Source organism: Simochromis diagramma, unplaced genomic scaffold (genome assembly GCF_900408965.1).
Source record: "Simochromis diagramma unplaced genomic scaffold, fSimDia1.1 OVJJ01000501.1, whole genome shotgun sequence".
Taxonomy (NCBI): domain Eukaryota; kingdom Metazoa; phylum Chordata; class Actinopteri; order Cichliformes; family Cichlidae; genus Simochromis; species Simochromis diagramma.
The window spans coordinates 2,337,318-2,353,764 of record NW_024387320.1 but is presented as its reverse complement, the minus strand read 5'-3'; the positions used below and the strand labels follow the sequence as shown (position 1 = coordinate 2,353,764).

Here is a 16,447-nt window from a genome sequence, read left to right as displayed (position 1 = left end):
CAAACATCCTATAATGGAGTGCTGTATCCACTTGTGATGCCTTCGGCATTATTAAACTTTCAGACATTTACAGCACTTGATTAATGTTAGGGAAAAATGTTGTTTCCGTTTAGAGAAGAACGAGTTTGCAAATACCTGAAATAAAAAGTGCTTGTTTACATTTTTTAATTAAATCATTTAATAACCTCAACCAAACAGTTTTTTTCTGAATACAAACCCATGGCTTTGTGTGTCCAAATGATTCCAATCACCGACTGCATTAAAACTAAAATTTGAAAATCAATTTAATTGTGAAGGAATACATTTTCTACAAGTCAGCGTTGTTAAACATAAATGGTCTTGATATCAGAGTGATTCTGCCATCGCATTAAGAATAGTTTATTCTGGGAAATCATCTTTTATCTCCTGTGTAAGGTTATTTTGGAGTCATTTAAAGAGCAACTTCTTGCCTTCATAGATGGAATATTAGCAAGTAATTCTTACTAGCCTATGGGGGTATTACAATTCAATAAAGCAATTTGAAAACCTTGCTTTTCCTCTATAAAGAAATAATAAAAGAGGATTCAGAATTAAAAGCCTCAAGGTACCCCATACAAACAAGATCTGGTATTGTAAAGCACCTGCTGGATTATTAAACACATTTCATAGAGGCAGTTTTGCAGTCTGTGAGGTAAGATGCAATTTTTCAATCTCTTCTCCTTCCCTGTTTGTTTTTAATCCATATTGTTTTCCTCCAAAAACTCTTTTTATATTTGTACAATCTCTTTCTCTCTGAGAGCAAACAGATGGTAATGTCCATGCCTGCAGCTGCCAGCCAATCCATCCTCTAATGGAGCATCAGCAAGGACAGTCAGTGCTGCTATCACCCCAGACACGAGTTCGTATTCCGATAAAAGGTTATGTTTCACTTAGCCTGCGCACACTACAGCAATTGTAGCACTAATGAAATTCTTGTAAAAAAACTCATAATTCACACAAACCCTGTAGAAAAAAAATGTAAGGTTCGAACTTGTTTGGTATGAGCTGATAAGAATTGTGGCATTCAGTAACAGAGAGTTTCATTCAACAGTGAAATCAAAACAAGAGTAAAGTCAATTAGAGAGCACTGACTGATCTGACTCATTTATATCATATAAAAAACTCAATTGAATTACTCATAAAATGTCAATGTATTAAAAAAAACATCTACTTTGTGTTTGTTTTTGGAGTCCATTGTCTATTCGACTATTTTGTGCTTTTAACTGTTTAGTGAAAATACTAAGTATACTCTCTGTATACTGGGGCTACACACACAGATGAACTGAAATACAAGACCAACAAAAGTTCTATATAAACATTTAATATGAAGACGTTTTTTACTTCCTTTAACAAATCATTTCAATGAATATTTTTGCGATTCAGTTTAAAAGTGTAAAAAGTATGAATACAAATAAAATTGTTGTTATGGCACATTGATTCACCTGTCCATGTATTGAATTACTGCTCTTTTTCTCCAAAACATAAGTGTTAATATGCGTGTCCTTTTTATATTTATGTATTTACATTTATATACATTTGCCTCATTTTATATGATAGCTATGCCGTATGTCGTGTGCATGCTGTTATGACAACTGAGATTAATAAACCTTCTCTGTTTCTGATTCCGATTTAAATGTTGCTGTAGTTTTCTCTGTTTTTTATTGTTGTTTTCTTGGAACCACATGGCTTTAATTCAAACTTACTATTTTCTTTATGTTTTCTTTTATGTTTTCTATAAGTACTGTAGTGTAAATGGCCTCACCTGAAGAATCTTTTTTATGGCCCATTTCAAACTGGATGCCTCGATAAAGTTCTCTCGAGATCAAACCGTAGGCCACGATCATCATCACGCCTGGAATGGCGAACAGTACAAGCAACAGCAGAATGTACCTAAAAGAGAGACGAGAAGTTTAAAAATCCAACCACAGTGGACAAAAAAAAACAATAACACGTGAACTCCGTGTACTGAGTTGCAGTCTGTATATATCTTATGAGTAACGCATTCATCACGTGCTTTGTATGTTTGCCTGTTGGTTTGTTGGGTCACAGCAAAGCATTGCATTTGAGCATTTTAACATCCAACAAGCTTGTTGCCTGGACCAGAAATAAAAACACAACTTGGATAAAAATGGAAACAAGTAAAGACAGTAGTTCTGGAACAAAATTTATAGCAGTTGTACATATACAGCATTATTACATGAGCGGTGTCTGCTAATGGGTCGCGCCACACTCAGGTTGAAGGCGGCTCTCAATTACACACCTGCAAATGTTACAGTGAGTGAATTTAACAAAACAGGGATGTTTTCCTGTTGGCAAATCTGAACACTGATGGAAAAAAAATCCTTCTTTCCAAGGATTTTTTTAAGTGGTCTCTTGAGGATTAGTTCTCCAGGCTTTCTGAAGGTCTTTCAGAGTTTGTCTTTGGTACTTAATGAATCTCTTTCTTTCTTCTGTTCTTTCTTTTTGTTAAGCCAGCAAATACCTACCTATGAAAAGGAATGTAACTCAAAGAATGAACGAATGTTGTGGCTACACATAACAGACCATGAGCAAAAAAGCCCCCATTTTAAATTATATCTTTAGGCCTTTGTTACAAGCAGCCGTGTTGCAAAAGCATATAATTTGTTCCCATTTATTTGGTTGAATGTATGAAAAATGCCAACGTTAGCACAGTTTGACAGGCATAAATTAGAAGTTTGGCACCAACAAGGTGATTGCCAAAGATATTAGTTGAAAACTTGCACAGTTTTGGAATGTCCTTCACGAAGCCTGGAGACTGAAGACTACTTATAGAAATGAAAAGAAAGTAAAATGTTTGTTTCTAAGCTCATTAGAATTGTGCAAACTCTGTTTTTTCCTTATGTGCTGTATTCCCATGTATGTTTGGTCATATTTCAATCAATCACTGCAGCTATTTCTCATTTCCCCAGCAAAATATAAAGAAATCAGGCTTGAGACACACAGTATTGTGTGTCTAAATAAAATAATAATAATAATAATAAAAGTCTTGCAGGGAGACTGATGAGATAATGTCTCAAGTGGAGATTAGACCAATGACCTTTCCATTTTTAACAATTCCCAAGGTACTCATCTAATCAGCCATTTCATGAAGAAACACATACCGCCGAGGGACGACTGCACATTGATATTCCAGAGGTTTATACAAATACGTTCACCATTGTAGACACACACAGTGAGACAGGATTATAGTTTTCATTGAGACACACAGAAAAGGCATAGATATGCTTTAAAATGTATAATCTTTTTATGTGGACTGGATGTTTTGAGGCCATTCGCTACAAAAATTGAAAATCAAATGAAATGGGATCTAGCGCTCAGTGAAAGATTCACAAGGTGAAAACAATACCAACTCTGCTGCTGCAGCTGCTTCGCTCTATGGGTCAAATGTTATGATAATACATCAGAGACAGTGGGAGCAGAATTTATACCCAGAAGAGAAAATGAAATACAAACATGACAAATCAGACACAAATACAAAAACAAAAATAATGAGCACACAAAGATAATCACATGGTCGCCTGAAATTACATCCAAAGCCTGTTTTATCATAATTCATAACAAAAACACACTGAAGCGCGCTCTGTTGTCTTCACCTGTCCTAATGTTTCCACATAAACATTGAACAGACATAGTTAAAACAGGCTCCAGGTCCAAACATGGAAGTGAATGAGATATTTCAACACAGAGTGGCTTACTGAAAGGACACAGAGACACACACACCACTCATAAACACACACAGTTCATCTAAAGTTTATTACATTAAAAATCACTTTGTGATTGCAAGTGTTGTGAAAGTAAAGAAGGAAGGATGGCCCGACAGCGGGCTTGATGATGAAGTAAAAATATAGCTGGAAATGTGTGTTTATAATACGAGTAAAATGTTCAAACATATTTCCTATGAAGAAATAGGAACTTTTAATCTTCAGTCTTATAGTTGCCAAAAATATTGTTGCATGGAGTTAATTTAATGCCTGACTAAATTAAGGCTATGTAGCATGACTGAAATTTCATGGCATATTAGACCATCCTGAGTTAAAACAACTTCCACTGTGTGACTGCGTACCATATCCACTCATGGTGTCTATGTTCGTTAATCCAGGAGACATCCTTCTCTAAATTTCAGAGCATTAATGACTTTTCAGATATGTTTTGTTGTTGTTTTTCTTATATTTTTATCAAATATGCATACAATAAATATATTACCTCACCACAATGTTAAAGAAATGAAAAGTATAACAAATAAAATGGTCTACATAAGAGACACTGATTTTGATCTCTTTGTAGTCTCTTCTTATTTTTCTCCCGCACTAGCTCATTAGGTAAGAATTAGAATTTGTAATAAATACAACTTAAAACAAATATCATAGTAGTAAAAGAAGACATCAACTTCTACAATTACCCTAGCCATAGCAAATAAAATCTTGTAATAATCAGTAAATCAGAACTTTTCATAAAACACTGCAATGATGGGTCTTGGTGCTGCAGGTGTACTTGGTGTGGTATGTAATTCACTTATTATAAGGTGTTGCTTCACATAATTGATTTGGCAGAGTTTTATGTCCCTCCTGTCACAATCCCAAAGGGGATTTGTATCTCCAGCTGGAATCAAACTTGGCAAGAGAATGTGTGGATACTATGGATACTTGATACATAGCTCATATACACACATATATACACATGGATACAAAGGCTTTATTGTTATGAGGAAAAATAAATAAGTCGCCAGCAGAAAAAAAATGTTGCAAACTGACAAAACAGAACATTTGCCAGTTTGCTGTTCTGGAGCATTCAGACGTGTGCTAACACAATGCCACAATGGACTTCCCAGCAAACCACCACCCCTAAGGTTAGACTGTAGAACAGGGGCCCCAACTCCAGGCCTCGAGGGCCGGTGTCCTGCAGGTTTTGGATCTCACCCTGGGTCTATACACCTGAATCAAATGATTAATTCATTACCAGACCTCTGGAGAACTGCAAGACATGTTGAGGAGGTAATTTAGCCATTTGAATCAGCTGTGTTGGATCAAGGACACATCTAAATACTGCAGGACACCGGCCCTCGAGGCCTGGAGTTGGGGACCCGTGCTGTAGAACAATCAAGAATATGGTGGCATGGACTTCTGGAGCAATGCCCTTTGGACAGACAGGACTAACGTGAAGATTTTTGCTACATTTGGCAAAAACCAAATGCAACATATCAGCACAAACATCTCAGTGTCATGCTGCACAGCCATGGGAACTGGGTATCTTGCGGTCATTGAATTGACCATGAACTGCTCTGTATACTAAAGTATTCTAGAATCAAATGTGAGGCCATCTGTCTGACAGCTAAAGCTTGGTTGAAATTGGGTCATGCAACATGACCATGATCCCAAGCTCACCAGCAAATCTATAACAGCCTGTCTGGGGGGGGGAGCTTTTTACGTCACATTACAGAGTTATCCGAAAGTAATATAACAAAGTGCAGAAATGAAGTTTTTGATATTAAAACTCGTTTTTCAAGGTGTGTACTAAGTTTTTCACAGAACTGAAGGTTTGTGTGAAAAACTTTCTTTACTGAGTTTACCAAGTTGATAAGGGTTGAGGGTAAGGGGTAAGCTGCATCCACAGTGGAAGCGATTCATTCGTCATGTTTCACTTTGAAGCTTAAAGGTGGTTGCTTGCAGACATCCCAGGTTCCTGTTGCCTAGGTAACCCCTCTAATGTATTTACGATCAGGTCATATGTCAATCAGATCTTATTCTCTCATTTGCTTACCTGGAAGTTCAGAGCACTTTATCTCAGATCTCATTCACTTTGCACTGGCATTGCATGTTACAGATTACAGGCCATTAAAGGAAATTTCTGCCAATTTTTTTTTTCATAATTTTAGAATAAGAAAAAAAAATTATTCCGAGAACTGTTTATTTTGTGTAATGTAATTATCTAATAATCTTTTTTTTAATTCATTGTAACTTCATTTAGTTTGAAAATGTTTAGTTGTAGCTTAGTTTTTAATAGTGCCAGTGCAAGTTTTAGTCTTTTTAATTATATTTTAGCTATTTTGTATTGCATAGTGTACATACCTCTGTGTTAAGATTTGCAAAAATTAGTACAGGTATTTTAATAAATACAGACTCACAGTGTTGTAACACATCAATCAATGCCTAACCAGGCAAGTTGCAACGCAAACTATAATAACCCTGGTCATCGGCGTAACTTTGTGCTGAACATGGGGGGGGGGGGGGGGGGGGTTCATGATCTCTGTCTAAATAAATAAATAAATCTGGGTAAATTCCCAGATGAGTAAACATGCAACTATTTTGCTGGTGATACCTGAAATGAGTAAAGAAAATCAACAGCCTATTTATGCAATTCATAATTTTATTGAGGGGGTTATATTGGTTGGGTCTGATTATTGGGGGGGGGGGGGGGGTCATAAGCCCCTAATGCCCCTGGAAATTACACCCTTGACCCTGGTGATGGGTGAAGAGTATTATTTTGAACATAGCACTCATGATTTATGTTACCAAAGTGAACCAAGACACGCACCAGGTCTGCTCCGCAGTTGCGACAGGCCACTTGTGGCGACACCGGTGTGCTGTAGTGTTGTCACGGCGCGGAAACGACTCCAGGTGACTGATGATCGGATAGGGGATCATAATGATCAAGGCCAGCACCCACGTGGCAGCAATCACCCGATAGGCGTGCGAACGGGTCTGCCATACCCGTGACTTCAGGGGGTTACAGATGGCGCTATAGCGCTCAATTGCTATGGCAACCAGGCTAAAAGTGGAGATGCTCACGGATATGCCTGTTGGAAAACAAAACAAAAAAGTAAGCAGGTAAAATACTGTGTTCTTGCTATCTTGTATCTAATGACATCTTTTATTGTACTGTATAAACCTTTATTACTGCTCAGTGCCAAAAAAGAGTTTGGACCCATAATAAAAAAATAACACAAAGCAAGTAGGCTATTATCTGCAATCATAACAAAAAGCTGCAGTCGGTGGAGACGTGTTTGCAAATGAATATAGTGTGAGGTGGAGACAGTTATCTGAATCATGTGGTGGAGGAAATCATGCTGGCCTGAGCCACAGATTTGATCTGCCATCCCTGTAGTGACAGGGCAAGACGGGAAATTACTCTTCACCTCTCTTATCCAGGTCTTCAGCAAGAATACACAATACAGACTGAGTGTGTGTGTGAGTGTGTGTGTCAGAGAGAGGGAGCAAGAGACCCTTAGGTGCACTATGGTTATATACGAAGGAAGCTTTAGAGCATCCCCCAAGGAAGCAGGAGACAATCCACCAATAGTCTCCCCTTAGGGTCCTTTTCTTCAGTGCACCTTAATGATGGCTGCCTTCATTCATAAGCCCCGTGCTTTACATGAGCCTTCTTTTCTCTTCAGTTCTCAAATAATTCTGGGCACAAAAGCCCTCCTGTTCTTGTTTGTTTTATTTTTTTTTGACATATTTTAATATCGATAATTGCATTGGAATTTCTTATGTTGTTAACATAAAAATGTTATGTCCTCTCTTTTTCCAGGTATCTGCGTTACAGTACATTAATTAACTACTTAAATGAAATAAGCAACCATATTACACACTGAATTAAAGACTAAAGCTTACCTCCATCTCATTCCCCCTTCAAATTATTTTAAGAGGCCATTCTGTAGAAAATATATACTTAAACATTATGCTTAACTCTTTCCACTCCGTGGACAAATATGTTTCTGCTATTTGTGCAAACGCAATTTTTCAATGGTTGCCAAGGGCGGCACATTCACTCATTAAATTGTGCTTCATTTACTCTATGTAGCAACCAATTTGGTGGAGACACAGTTGAGAATTCAGGTTCAGTAGCCCCAGTCTAATGTTGATATTTCATCATCACATTTTATCTTTAAAGATGTAAAATTGCGCGTTTGTGCTCCAGGTTTGGTTTTTTTTAGTCTGGGTTTATGAAGACTTGTTTTTTGTATTTTTAAAGAAGCTCTCAAGTGTCTCTTGTCTGTAGAAAGCTCTAGCCTCACAGTTGTTGAGCTGTTTATGAAGTGAGGGATGGTGCAAAGGTGGGAATGTCAAAAAAAGGCTTCAGACTGAGCGGGTTAGGGGCACATCATCCTTGTTACAAGCAAGTGAGAATATGTGCCACTTGTATAAGCTGAAGGTCAAGAGGTGAGAGATCCTAACCCTCTGTCTGCTATTGCTCCCCATTGTTTTCACAGATTTTATTAAGGTTAAGTGAAGTACAGGATTAGAAAGCAACAGGAACACTATAGTCGGTGCATCTGAATGGTGTCTTCATTTAGTATGAAACCACCAGCTGCCACTGATGATTGTTTCATTTTCTAATAATCCAAGTTAATTGTTTTCCAGGTAAAATTGACTTAGCTTTGCAGTCAACTTCGAAATGTAATTGCTTAGATTTAAAATAGCAAATGATGCCAAATCAGCTTGCATCAGACAAAAAGATTTTTGCTTTTGAAAAATGATACATAATCAATGATTACATGATACATGATTATAGATTTTCTTTTGTTTAAGCCATTATTTTTGCCTTTGCGTTAAACTTTTTAAATACAGTTAATTTGTTTGTTTTTGTTTTTCTATTTCTGGTTGCAAAGTATTCCAAATCTGTGGGCCCTTAACTGTAAATGATGACTGACCCAATATCCTTTATAGATAACTCGATCACCATTAACAACTCCCCTCAGAGCCCAGCTAATTTACCAAAAGCCAGAAAAGTAATTCCGTAGTGAACTGAAAAATGTATCTCTTTATAATCTGCAGACAAATGTCTGATGAGGAAAGAATTAAGAAAAGTGTCCAGGCAAGCATGAATGTTGCCTATAGTAAATGCCATAATTGGAGAAAATGATGTTCTTTTATTCATCCTCATCCTTTAGTCACCAGATAGCCGCCCCTCCCTGAGCCTGGTTCTGCTCCAGTATTCTTCCTGTTAAAAGGGAGTTTTTCCTTCCCACTGTCGTCATTGTTGGGGGTTTTCCTTTTCATTTTTCATTATCATAAGGTCTTTACCTTACATTATTAAATGCCTTGAGGTGACTGTATTGTGATTTGGTGCCATAAACATAGATTTGAATTGAACTAAAATGTAATATTTACACACTGCTTGCTAACAAATGACAGCATCTTTAGCTTTGTAATTATCTGTAACCTACTGTCGCTGATTTAGATTTCATACATTATTAATACATATATTGTGTATTCATTTATATAATTCATATATCATTAATACTGATTTTAAATGTTATATGTTCTTGTAAATATGAGATGGAAAGTGACTCCCATTAGTCTGGAGTGAACTCTAAATTTGCAGATATTTGCAGAAATTTGGAGCAAAGTTACTGAAAGTTGCTTCACATTCTTTAGTTTCATGGCATTAAAATGGCTTTTGATGATTTGCTATCCTCACCACAAGCTTGAACTTTAACACTGTTCACAGAAAAGCCCATACAGGCTCCCTGAAGAAATTCCCATTGGTAGAGATACTTTTAACCTCCATCAGACGGTGTCTGACCTCTCATCTTATTGCAAACCACCGATGTGCGACTGTGCTGCTTAAAATTCAACTGAATCAGATTTATACAGCATTTCATAGCAGTTCTTCTGTATCAGCTAAAAAGATTATCACCAACATTGTACCAAGGACATTTGCACATACATTATCGTTCTGTAAAACACAGCTATATTTACAATGTATGTCTATATATGTCTTTACTATAGGGAAACCTAAAATTTATGATACAGATAGATTAAAATGAAATAAATTGTATCTCTCCAATAAGCTTAGCTAAGAAAATTTAAGAAACTAAAATGTTCCTAAAATGTAAAAAGGTAGCTTCCAAATATCTGAAATCTGAGGCTTACTCTGGATTTATTTCACATCTTTTACAGTATAGAAAAAACTGTGAAAAGAGAAGCAAATAAGTGTTTTGGGACCCCGCCCTTCACTACACCCCTTTTCTCTCACCCATGAGGTAGGTGACTATCTTGCACATGGCAGCTCCAAAGATAAAGTCCTTAAGGATGCTGGGGATGAGGTTGAAGGGCATGCAGAAGATGGCCATCATCAGGTCACTGACGGCAAGAGACAGCAAGAAGGTGTTGGTCACGGTGCGCATGCGCTTGTTGACCGTTAGAACAACAATGATCAGCAGGTTTCCGAATACACTCAGGAAGAAGATCAGCGAATAGAGCAGGATCCGAAGTGTGTGGTCTTCATCTGGTAACAAAAAGAAGAAGAACACAGGGAATATTAGCGTGCTAAAGTGTTAGTCTGTTTTCATTCAGTGGTGTACTCTTCACTTTTTAGCTTCATAAAGCTGTCTAATTCTCGCTGTGTTTATTAAGTTGTAAAAGTCAATGAGTGAGCAGGGTCTTATCTGCTAGGATTTGTCTCTTAAAGGTGGAACGTCTGATTGTGCAGCCAACAGCAGTACAATTGGGAGTTGTTACTGTTAAAATATTATTATTATATTGTAATGCTTTGCACAGTTTTTATTACCTTTAAACTGCACTGGTTTGTTTGTAAAATGTTAGATGCTATTAAGCGACAATATGCCATGGCCACAATGAAGGACATTACAGTGTCGGTGACTCTGTGTCCAAACTGTTATGGTGTGAAAAGTGTCCTGACAGTTCAATTTATCCCCAGCTGAAAATTTGCAGAGTGGCACTGCTCTGTTTCCTGTCTATAAACACTGTGTTGGCCAAAAATTGTTGTGGTCCAAGAGCATCAGCAACAACAGAGGGGACCTTGTTTTTACATCCAGTAGTGGTCTCTTAAAAATCGTAAAATATTGATCATATCATTGATCACAAAATATAAGAGACACTATTCGTCAGCATCTCTTGTATTTTGTTTTGAGATTTACTTTGTGTCTGTTTATTGCCTTGGGTATGTTCTTCTGTTTTCTGTTCCCCTCTTGTTCACATTTTCCCAATTTGCCCTCAGCGTATAGTTCCTGTTCTACCTTTGTCAGTGTGCCTGATTGGCCTCATTTGTGAGCTTCCTGTTGTTCCTAGAGTTTGTGAATTTTGCTCATTTTGTTTTGTGGACTGTGGACTCTGACCTAATCAAAGGTTAGCTTTTGTTTAGCTTGTCTTCCCTGGTTTCTTTTGGCCCACTTTTGGCATAACCGTAAAAATTATTGCAATGAAACAAAAGGTTACATGGATTTAAACTTAAGTTTTAATCAATAGAAGACAATTGTGTATCTACAGAGTGATGGTGATGATAATACAGAAGAGGATTAGGGCCACTGGGAAAAACAAAACAAAACAAAAGTGGGCACGTCTTTTTTTTTTCTTCTTTTTCTGAATTCTGAGAAAAAGTCAGAATGGTGCAACTGCATAAAAATTATAGAAAGTTATGCTAGAAAAAAGGACTAGAGGTGGATGCACCTTCTTATTAGTTTAAATATTTCAACTTTGCTGTAAAAATTCACTTCATGCTGCCTCATGAAAAATCCTGTGAGCTGGATCCTCCCATAAGGTAGTGGACTCTCTCCTGATACCACTGGCAAGATAAATGACCCTTTTTAAGTCGAGAGGAGCTGACTGTGTTAACCTTGGCTTTTAGAGAGACAGAGAGAAAAAGGGAAGAGCTTAGGGAAGAGAAAGTGAAATCATAAGCTCTGAAGATGTTACTGTAATTTGATTACAGCTGCCGGTTGTCCTGACGGCTGTATGGGGCAAATATCTGTGGAGTCAGAGGTGTAACACAACTTTTATATTGGAACCTCTTTTTTTTTTAATCCACGATTTTGATGATGATATTGTGGCAGGGTGTGGTTAGCGGTGCCACTGCAGAAGAGGAGTGGCGCAGTGGGTTCAGGGCGTGGTGGTAGGGGAGGCTGGCTTGGCACAGCCGGTGAACATCTTCTAATCACACCTTTGCTATTTCAGTTGCGGCTGAGGCCGGAGAGGAGAGCAGCTGCTTATGGAGTATTGGAGCCAAGGCAGCGGACACTGAAAAGTGCTATCAAAGTGTGCGTGTAAAAAGTAACAAAATAAAAGCCATACAATGAGCCACAGAGTCCTGTCGGGTCCTGTTTACAGATATCTTGATGGGACACTGAAATGCAAAATGCTTGTTCGGGTAATCACTCCTCCCGAATCCTAACAAGGAACTTAAACCATGTTTTAAATCTCGATTGTGTTTATTTGAATGGGACTTGATTTGTATTCCCAAAAGAGGGATTTAGATCCCACAAAATGACAGGTCCCTACAAAATAAATAATCCAAATACAAAAAACATACAAAGAGTCATAACAGATAACACACGCTAGGTTTTTCCAGGTCTCTCACCTACTATAGGCAGGTTTAAACATTCCCAAAGTGGATTTTTAAAATACGTTCACTGATTCATTACTTCCTGTAACAGCTGCATCCCAAATAGCCAACAAATCTCTTCCCCTCTTTATCTGGAGAACATCTGGATAGCACTAAAACCCATGTTATAAAACCCATGATACGAGGCAAGTTCATACACCTTAAAATAATGTCATCCTTTTAAATGATAAACCCTGACAGGCAGATAGTTACATTTTTTTTTTCAAGTTAGCAGGTAAAAGTCAGTATGAAATAATACTTTACAGGATTACAACGACACTAAAACTATCGAGCGCATCCTTTCAAATGATTTTTGTAAATTGAATAGCAGTCTTCAGGCTGCAGGAGCTCAGCGACAACCTCTGAAAAATATTCAATTTATGTGTGATACAGTTAATATCATTTGCTTTTCATTCCTTCAGTGCCATTTCAACCAAGTTCCTCTAACAAATTTAGAAGTTTTTTTTATTTTCCTATCCCAAAGTTACAGTCTCAATCTTGCATAAAAATACTGTTAAATGTAAAAGATTACCTAAAGCCTCTCTGTGCCCTCAGCCATTGGCAGCTTCACTGGATCGTATCCTGTAAAGTCCATGTTAACGGCATTCTCTCTTATCTTCACCTCGCCTCCCTTCTTAGACACAACACTCTTTTAAACAGGTTAGCTACTGTGTCTGTATCCTGGGGATTGGAGGTACCCATGTGTGCTGAATCTTGAGGACACAAATCACATCGCACACATAAGCCCGGACTTCACTGACACAGTTGTGGAGGCATGTGCAGTCAAACACACTCAAGCCTTTAATCCCCTGAAAATATACCACCGCAGTTCCTCAAAGGCACCGGTAAATTAGATTAACTAAAGTCTGCAAATACATATCAAGAGTGTCTGTGTCCTTGAAATCACCAAATTTATTGATATCCCTTTCTGTCTTCTTCTTTTTTTGTGTTTTAATTTGTTTTTAATTATTCTTTTTTTCACTCATTGCAGTGCCCTTTTTTAGTGAGGCTATGGTCATTGTGTTTTTGTCTTTAATTTAAATCTACTTGACTTTTAAATGTTTCAGTTTCAGAAGTATTTTGCTGCTTTAATACTCCATTGATTCTTTCCCCCTCTGCTCTCAGTTAAAGTAGAAAGCTTTTACTGTTAAAAAAAATGTAAAAAATTAAAAATCAGCATCCAGACTCACGACAATGTGGCTCCCACCTAATTTGCCAAAGTGCATGAGAAAAAAAAGGTAGCCTAGTGCTTGTGTTTTGAGCACTGAGTGTTTTATTTAAGAATCAGGAGATAATGCCAGCATTGATTAACATTTCCGTTGCTTTAAGGACATTCCTTAAGGATCACATCAGTGACTTCCAATATAAAAAGTAGGATTAACAACGCAACATAAAAAAACACCCAGAACCACATTTATTTGAAGTAATCCCAAACCTAACTCTTATTGACTTTTAGTAATCCACCTGGGATGTAAACATGTGTATTGTGCACAGCTGGCTGGGATAATCCGAGCTCCACTTATCTGCCTGCTTAACAGAAGGCGACGTAATGTTCAGGTTGTGCTGCAAAATCTGAACATGGATACACAAGAGCGGACATGAAGTTAAAGAGGTACATTATTGGAATTGCTTCGGTGCTCCTAATGCATATGAGCATATTTATAGTTCATGGATAAAAATAGAATCATGTCTTACCAAATTGATTTGGTGCTCTTGAAACCACCCATTCACTCAAATGTTCTTGTATCACTTAGCTTGGTCAGCAAAAAGACAGTATGCCAGTGAGTCATATGGTCTCTCTCTCTCTGTCTCTCCCTTTCACACACACACACACACGCACACACACACGCACGCACGCACGCGCGCGCGCGCACACACACACACACACACACACACACACACACACACACATCTAATGACATGTGCCTCCACCATCTGTCTCACAAACTCCTCCTATGCAAATAAAAAGCATTAAGCTCTAATATGGTTGGTGTGCTAATAACAGACATGCAAACTGCAGCCACTGAAATTGTTACATTTGCATTGAGGGCGCAAAAGCAGAATGGAAATACGGAGATGCATGATTGGCAAGAAAGAGGAAGCAACACTCTTCTTCATTACTGTCTATCTCTCTTTCACCCTCTCTTGCTTAATGAAATATGTTACACTGGCTTCTGCCTAATCAAAGCCAATTAGCTTTCCTGTGTGCTCGCTGATAACTCCCTGAGCACATTTACCAGTTCCTTCAGGACAGTCTTCACAATAGCTGCTACTTGGCTCATCAGTGTAGAATGGAGGCATTCTTAATATTTTACCTTTCTCTCACACGGGCCAAAACATGTCTGCAAAGGGAGCACTCTAATACTGTAGTCTTCTGTTTCACAGCGTCGCTGGGCTGATTAGTGCCGCAAAATGAAAATGCGGTGCTCAATGAGTCTGTTTAAATGCTAAAATTAATATTATTGTTACTTGAACTTCTGATAATAACTTATTTTTAAGGTTGTGAACATATTGCAAAACAGACTCATATATAGCCCAAAGGGTTGACTCTGTTCATCTGGTCGTAGCGTTTTCAGTGGGAGAAACGTTTCGTCACTCATCCAAGTGACTTCTTCAGTCTCAGCTGACTGCAGGTTTCCTCAATTTTATAAACAGTGCATTTGCACAACGACTGAAACTAGCACCACTGAAGGAACGATGGGCTGGGAGGTCAGTTCCTGATCTCACATCAACTGATGATGATCAATTCTGTGACCATCATCATTAATGATCAAGGAACTGACCTCCCAGCCCATCGTTCCTTCAGTGGTGCTAGTTTCAGTCATTATGTAAATGTGCTGTATATAAGATTGGGGAACCCTGCAGTCAGCTGAGACTGAAGAAGTCACTTGGATGAGTGATGAAATGTTTCTCTCACTGAAAACGCTACGTCCAGATGAACAGAGTCAAACTTTTGGAATTGACTTACCTGGATGATTGACCATGGATCAAGACAGACTCATATCTACACATCCAGACTGACTGAGTAATGCTTTCATTCCAACCAAATTTTCTTTTTACTGTCTTTAAAATCTGTATTTGCTCTCCACTAACTCCTAAATCTCATATCAGCTACAGCTCGATAATTCAAGGTGTGTTTTTAGACTATTATTACCAGCTACCTGGTGGTATGTTATGTTATGCTGAACCAAAGCTACTTATTTGCCATTTATTTATGAGTCATTTGGTAATGATTACTATGTAAGGGAAAGTAAATGACAAAAAAATATAAGCATTGTTGAGCTTTTGTAAAACAAAAGAAAAAAATCACATAATGAACTCCTCAAGTTAGTAAACCTTCCCTGTAGAGGTGCTATAGGTATATTATACTTGGCCAGATGTGATTTATGACTGTAATAAAAAAAAGGGGGGGGGGGGGGGGGGGGACGATGTTTCAGAATTTGATGACTAGTGCTTACTTCAACAACAGGCTGTACGGTCTGTGCATTTTTCATACAGTGAAATCTTCGTTTGTGAAAATGGGCCCACATCTTGATTTAACACATCTACTCTATATGGTTATTGATGTTGGTAAAATATCTTAAATAAGGGTAAGAAACAAAATAGTAGTTGATAAGATAAGATGAAACTGTTTTTGCACAGACTTTTGAAAAACAATTTTTTAACCTACTGTAGTTGAGAGGGTGCAGGGTAACCCCCAAAGCACATTTTATTCATTCTTTTCCTTCTGGTTACTTTTGCCTTCTTTCTCATCGCTGTTTCTTTCAGAAAACAGATCCAAAATGAAACTGACATCTTAATGTAATTTTATACTAGAATTAGTAATTACTACAAATTAGTAATTTCTAAAGAATTGGTGCTTAAGAAAGATTAAAGCACTAAAGCTTTAATGTTGAAATTTACATCTACAGTTATGTGTCCACTGTCTTTTCGGATACACGGTGCTTCCTCATTCATTACTTTATTGCACTTATCACTTATTTGTCAATCAAATTTTGACTTTAGACAAGAATTTAAAAGTGCATTGTTTAAATGATGATTTACCCAGAACTGTTTGGCCCTGTGT

At 37.6% G+C, this 16,447-nt stretch overlaps 1 protein-coding gene across 1 annotated transcript in view; it reads right to left on the bottom strand.

Moving 5' to 3' along the window:
- Positions 1-16,447, bottom strand: part of LOC120717610 (cholecystokinin receptor) — a 32,326-nt gene that overhangs the window by 9,451 nt on the left and 6,428 nt on the right. Inside the window, exons 2-4 of the mRNA XM_040005750.1 lie at positions 10,018-10,269; positions 6,571-6,832; positions 1,781-1,908 (exon numbers count right to left, since the gene is read on the bottom strand). Coding sequence (XP_039861684.1) covers positions 1,781-1,908; positions 6,571-6,832; positions 10,018-10,269 — 642 coding nt within the window. The remainder of the gene's footprint in view (positions 1-1,780; positions 1,909-6,570; positions 6,833-10,017; positions 10,270-16,447) is intronic.